At 38.4% G+C, this 6,000-nt stretch overlaps 1 protein-coding gene across 5 annotated transcripts in view; it reads right to left on the bottom strand.

Annotated features, from left to right (window-relative positions):
* Positions 1 to 236: 236 nt before the first annotated feature.
* Positions 237 to 6,000, bottom strand: part of LOC122220141 (cytochrome b5 reductase 4) — a 93,715-nt gene continuing 87,951 nt past the window's right edge. For 2 of the 5 annotated variants that reach the window (XM_042939275.1, XM_042939278.1), the window contains 3 exons: positions 5,074 to 5,232; positions 1,266 to 1,389; positions 237 to 765 (listed from right to left, as the gene is read on the bottom strand). In XM_042939275.1, the coding sequence (XP_042795209.1) occupies positions 754 to 765; positions 1,266 to 1,389; positions 5,074 to 5,232 (295 nt within the window). In that variant the 3' untranslated portion in view covers positions 237 to 753. Of the gene's footprint in view, positions 766 to 1,259; positions 1,390 to 4,384; positions 4,777 to 5,073; positions 5,233 to 6,000 lie in introns of those variants that run through there. The other 3 variants (XM_042939277.1, XM_042939276.1, XM_042939280.1) reach the window with 3 other exon arrangements.

Genomic DNA, 6,000 nt, shown 5'->3' with positions numbered 1-6,000 from the left:
AAGATTCTCTTAGACTCTCTCACACATCTAATTGCAAGGTGCAGATATGAAATGTCTCCAGAATCTTTTCCTGCTGCCTTTTTAAGTCCCCTTTAGACACCCATCCAATATTGTTGAATTCAAACACATTTCTACCACAAGAATTAAAAAGTACTTAAGTATATGTTTATTCTACTCGGTATCAATGCCACACACACACACACACACACACACACACACAATGTTTCAATACTTAATAAGTTAAAACATTCCATGTTTTAATAGTTAATAACAAGGACATAAATGATCATTTCCTGAGTTAACAGTGCAATGTAAAATTTAATCTGTATTGCTAATAAGACATTTTACAGCATAGAAATGTGATCAAAATGATCATTTACTTTATCATGTCATAAAACACCAGAGTTTACTGTAGTACAGTGATACACTTTAAATGGTAAGGAAGTCTGTGACTCATCACAAAAGACACCTGTATGTACTTGTTGCCATGGTCGATTCCAGGTCAAATATCAATAGCAAAATAAGTTATGGTACAAAATAAAGTCAACAAGTTGCCTCTACTGAAGGAACATTTGATTTCATTGAAGAAACTGAAACCTGGATTCTAGTTAACCTTTTAGTTAGTATGTACAAAAATGTTCTCTTAAAAAATACTAAGTAATCACAAATTTAGACAAAACAGTTGAATAAAGGACAATGACAGCTCTTCATTATGCTGTAAAACTATGGATCTCCTCTTTGGAAAAGTTCCTATCATGCAGCAACCTGGAAAACAAAGAAAAAGTACATGTTTCTTTGGCAAAATGTTTAAAAATAAAGAAGATCAAAGTTGACCGTCATAACCATAGTATTTTTTCATTTTCCCCGCTTAGTATGCACTTTCTCTTCAAATATCTAGTCAGTGTTCAAATTTTCAACTGTCTCATAAATGCCATAATTCTAAGGTTTGTTTAATGCCAACTAAAATCTACTCAGTGTGATTAGCTGATGTCTTTTAGGTATCTTTCGATCTGCGAGATCCCTTCCATCTCTCTCTCTCTTCATCCTGTGATTTGTTTGTTGACAAAACCAGATTTTTAGGTCTTGCGCCACCCAGAGTCTCCATTTTGCTGCATCTCTGTGGTATACATTAATAATATGTTGCTGTGTCTCTTATTTCCCACATTTTAATAATTGGATCTCGAGGCTTGATCAGATACGGGTTCAATTCTTTTTGACAAGACTATCTCCTAGGTAGTGTTCTTCCATCAGGAGGCTCATCATACCTGGTTGCCTCTCTTTTTGGATGCTAACAACCATTGGGGATCTACGTATACACCCATTAGTTCATGAGGGACTGAAGTTGGTGATACTCCTGTAACTCTTTCTTCATTTATCAGCTGAGGAATTCTATAGAGAAAAATGAACATCTGCTAATTTATTATGTAGTTGCCCAGTGGCACACCTCACAGAAAAGGCAGACTAAATGCTTCCCCTGCCCTTTATTCACCAGTTTTCAAAGTAAGGAGTTGATCCCCCAGCACTCTATCCTCATTCTCCCAAACTGAACAAGACAAGCAGAAATGTTGCTAAAGTATAATTCAATTTGGAAAACAGTATAGAGACTGAAATCTTAGAAGTAGCTCTGTTTAAAATGCTGCTGAAACTAGAGAAGGCCAAATACCATATGATTTCACTCATGTGGAATTCAAGAAGCAAAACAAAGAAAAAAGAAACCAAAAAAAAAAAAAAAAGAAAAAAAGAAAGACTCTTAAATACAGAGAACAAACTGATGGCTGCCAGAGGGGGGCAGGGAGGGGGGTGGATGGGTGAAACAGGTTGAGCACTGAGTAATGTACAGAAATGTTGAATCATAGTGTATGCCTGAAACTAATATAACACTGTATGTTAATTATACTTCAGTAAAAAAGAAGAAAACAAAGTCGAAAATAAAAACATTTATTTAGTACTTGCTATATATGTAGTCACTGTGCTATGCACTTCACATTCCTAAGTATTATAATTTATTCCCTTGTACAGGTGAGTGCACTAAAGCTTAGAAAGGTTAAGTATTTGGTTCTAGGACACGTGACTTGTGATTACAGATGCTTACAAGTGGCAGAGCTGGGATTCAAACTCAAATTAGCGGCTTCTAGGCATACACACATATTCAGACAAAGTAAGGGTGTGAGCAGGAGTCATGGGGCCAACTCCGTGCAATGGTCAAGCCTCTCACTGTTTGGACTCACCTACCTTTCTAGCCACACTTTCTGTCCCTGCCTGGCCACACCAGGCTAGTCTTCTGCATACCTGCCCCTTAATGGGTCTGCTTGTTCCTCGGCCCATCCAACCCTTCCCCGCTTCCTGTGACTGGCAACATTTTGGCTGTCACTCAAACAACAGGTCTTGCCTCTTCCTGAATTTCCTTAACACTTGGTTTCCACCTCTAGTAAGAGGGTTTATGATATTCAGAGTCGTATGTTAGTTATTAATGCACGCATTTGCTTCCACCACTAGACAGTGTGGGCCTCAATACCAGAGCCTGTTTTATTCATCTGTGCCACAAACACAGTGGGGATTTGGTAGATGAAAGTACCTTTACTGAGCAAGTGATTATCTTGCTCTTTATATCACAATAAAATCAGTTTCTGAGTCTTTCTCTTATCATATCATACAAACCTAACGAATTTTCACCAAATATGGAGACTGTGTTTGAAATGGTTATACTTCTGTAGCAGACATGAGATTCATTTTGGAGGGCCTGAAGGAGTGAGAATCGCCCCCAAAGGAGTCATTTTTCAGGACAGCAAAACCTATGATCTAATAAGAGACCCACGTAAATGTCAAGTAAGAGACACAAGACATTCATTAAGATGATCGAGACGAGGAAATCAAAGAAACAGGAGTCCTAAATTACAAGTCACAGGGCAGAGGCTATGAACTGCCAAGTACAGGCATGTTCAGAGATACTGTGGATTCAGCTTGCAGACCACTGCAATAAAGTAAATATCAAAATAGGGCGAGTCAAATGAATTGTTTTGTTTTCCAATGCATAGCAAAGTTCTATTTACACTACAGTCTATTCAGTGTGCAACAGCATTGTGTCTAAAAAACAATGTACATACCTTAATTAAAAAAATACTTCACTGCTAAAAAAAAATGCTAACCATCGTCTGGGCTCTCAGCAAGTTGCAATCACTGATCACAGATCACCACAACACACGTGAGAATAATGAAAAAGAGTGAAATACTGTGACAATTACCAAAATGTGACACAGAAACACTGTCGGCAGGACAGCAACAATGGACTTGTGTGATGCAGGGTTGCCACAATCTGCATTATGTAACAAAAATGCAGTATGTGTGAAGCACAGTAAGTAGAGAGAAATAAAAAAAAGGTATGTCTGTACTATTTGAATTAAGCTACATCTCACAAGGCAATTCTGTACAGCATGTTCAACTGTGAGCAAAAGCAGGGATCCATACAGGACCAGTGATCCCCCTGAGCAATTCCTGGCAAGCCAGCTAGCAGCATGGAAAGATTAGCTCTGAGGTAAAGCTGAGAAAATAAAGCTGTAGAGATTACATTCAATTTTATAAATGCAGAAGTACTAGGATCTTGGCTATCTTCTATTCAATTACACATAGACTGAGGCTCCGGAATGCAAGGAAGTGGGTATGCAAATGAAGAGCCTGCAAATAGCCCATTGTTCAAGGGAGAAAACAACACACTTCTAATAGGAGGCTGTACCAGGGATTCTTCCTCAGTCAGTTAATTGGGCTAAATGGCCTTAAAGACACAGTCTCTTTCAATGCTGAAGAGTTTATGATTCACATCATTTAAAATGATAATTAAACTGCAGTCTGCTATGAAGTAAGCATTAAGATACATCTAAAATAGCAGTGTCAGGGCGCCTGGGTGGCTCAGTCAGTTAAGCGGTTAAGCGTCCAACTTCGGCTCAGGACATGATCTTGGGGCTTCGGAGTTCGAGCCCCGCGTCGGGCTCTGTGCTGACGGCCTGGAGCCTGGAGCCTCCTTCGGATTCTGGGTCTCCCTCTCTCTGCCCCTTCCCCAGCTCACACTCTGTCTTTCTTTCTCTCAAGAAAAATAAACATTAAAAAAATTTTTTTTTTAAATAGCAGTGTCAACAAAGTAAAAGAATGTAGCCTTTAGCCTTTTTCTTTCTGAAAAACTATTTTACTTCAAATCATACTGTTAGTCTTCACTATAAATTTAATAGTTTTATTTCAGCTTTGAAAGATTAAAAGTTTAAACAGTAATTTTTTAAAAAATTTGAAGTTGAGAGTGCTTATACAAAAGAACATTTTTTCTGAAGGTATTACAATCCAGAAATAAAATTCAATTTAATTAAAATACTTTTTTAAATGCAACATAGAGAGAAACATTTCTCAATGCATGTACTGAGGTCAATATGTTTCTTAATTAAAACTAAAAATGGTGAGAGAGAAAAGTAACCAGAAAATGTGAGGTTTAGTCATATCTCAAACAAGGAAAAACAGGGTAGTTGAGGCAGTCATATTTTAAAATCACCTATACACCCAACAGTGCCTACATAAATAATGAAATATTTTAAAGTGTCATTTTAGATTTAAATCAGAGCCAGGTGAATTTCGAGTAAGATGAACACTACCATTGATGCTTCGCCATCCAGTGTCAACTTGGAGTCTTAGCTTATTTATGTTCTAGTCTCTCCTTTTGTCTTGACGTCTGGCTTTCAATCCCTGTATTATTTACTAGCTTTTGCCTAACTGCAGAGAATGAAGAAAGGTGGAAAGCTGCAACGAGATGAACAATGCTTATTAATTATGTCCCAGATAAGAAAAGTGGTACCATGTATCCACACTGCCAGTCATTAGCAATGATCATCATCCACATCTAACTCTATGCATAATCCTGGCCTCCAACCTCTCACCTGCATGAAGGTTAAAAACTACTATTTTCTTAGGCTGTAACCAACTACTGTAGTGCAGGTTTGTATGAATGGGAAGAACAGAGCTAAGTCGATTGCTTCTTACGGAAGATTTTCATTTCACAGTGTTGGGCATTCTTTTCCGTACCACATTGCTACTCACCGTATTCCTTGTTCTGTAAATGGGGTTGGTCCACAGATGAGGACTTTGGATTTGTCTGAACTTCTTTTCAAAAATTCAGAAAGAAGAGCTGGTGAAATGTGTCCCCATTTGCCATTCCATTCAGAAGTGGGTGCTGAGAGAACAAATTCAACATCAAATCTGGAGGAAAGAAACATTTTTTTAAGTCTATTATTTGAACATATTATTAGCATGTTTTAAGTTCATGAAAACATTTTCTTTTTTTCCCCTTGAGAACAACTGAATACCTAAACTGTAGTGTATGAAGTGTATAAATTGATACACTTGCTAGAAAAGCACTAGAACAGATGATAAGCAAAAGTTTAACAAAAACATATAGGTAAATCCATATTTACTAAGGGTTAACTTTTGCTACGAATAAGAAGAGTGATCTGGCGTTATTTACTGAACTCACTAGAAAGAGAGTTCCAAGGGATCTCAAAGCACTCCACATTTCTATTCATAATCTGCCTGTATAAATCACAGAACAGAGCAATTACCAGTGGCATGTGCGTTTTAATCTCCGACCCAAACCTCTCCAAGGAGTTCCAGACCCAAGAGCCTACTGGATTCATTTCTTGCTGTCTTCAACATCAACTTATGATCTCCCTATCCCACACCCGAGGTTATCTTTGTGAACGGCGCCATGGTCCACTTGGTTGCAAAAGCCAGGAGCTTGGGATTCATCCAGGAGACCTTTCTCTGCCTCACCTGCCATAAGCATATCCTCACCAAGTCCTGGCTCCTAACTGTGTCTACTTGGCTCAGTCTTCACGTGCTGCCCATCCTCTTCCTGAAATGCTTCTACTAAGCAACTCCCCCCCCCCCCCCTTCAGTTCTTAGCTCAAGCATCATTTCCAAAGGGGGAAGCACTGCAGCCCACAGTGCTCTGTTGTATGTGTTGTAGGA

This window comes from Panthera leo, chromosome B2 (genome assembly GCF_018350215.1).
Source record: "Panthera leo isolate Ple1 chromosome B2, P.leo_Ple1_pat1.1, whole genome shotgun sequence".
Taxonomy (NCBI): domain Eukaryota; kingdom Metazoa; phylum Chordata; class Mammalia; order Carnivora; family Felidae; genus Panthera; species Panthera leo.
This window is presented reverse-complemented; position numbering and strand designations above follow the sequence as displayed.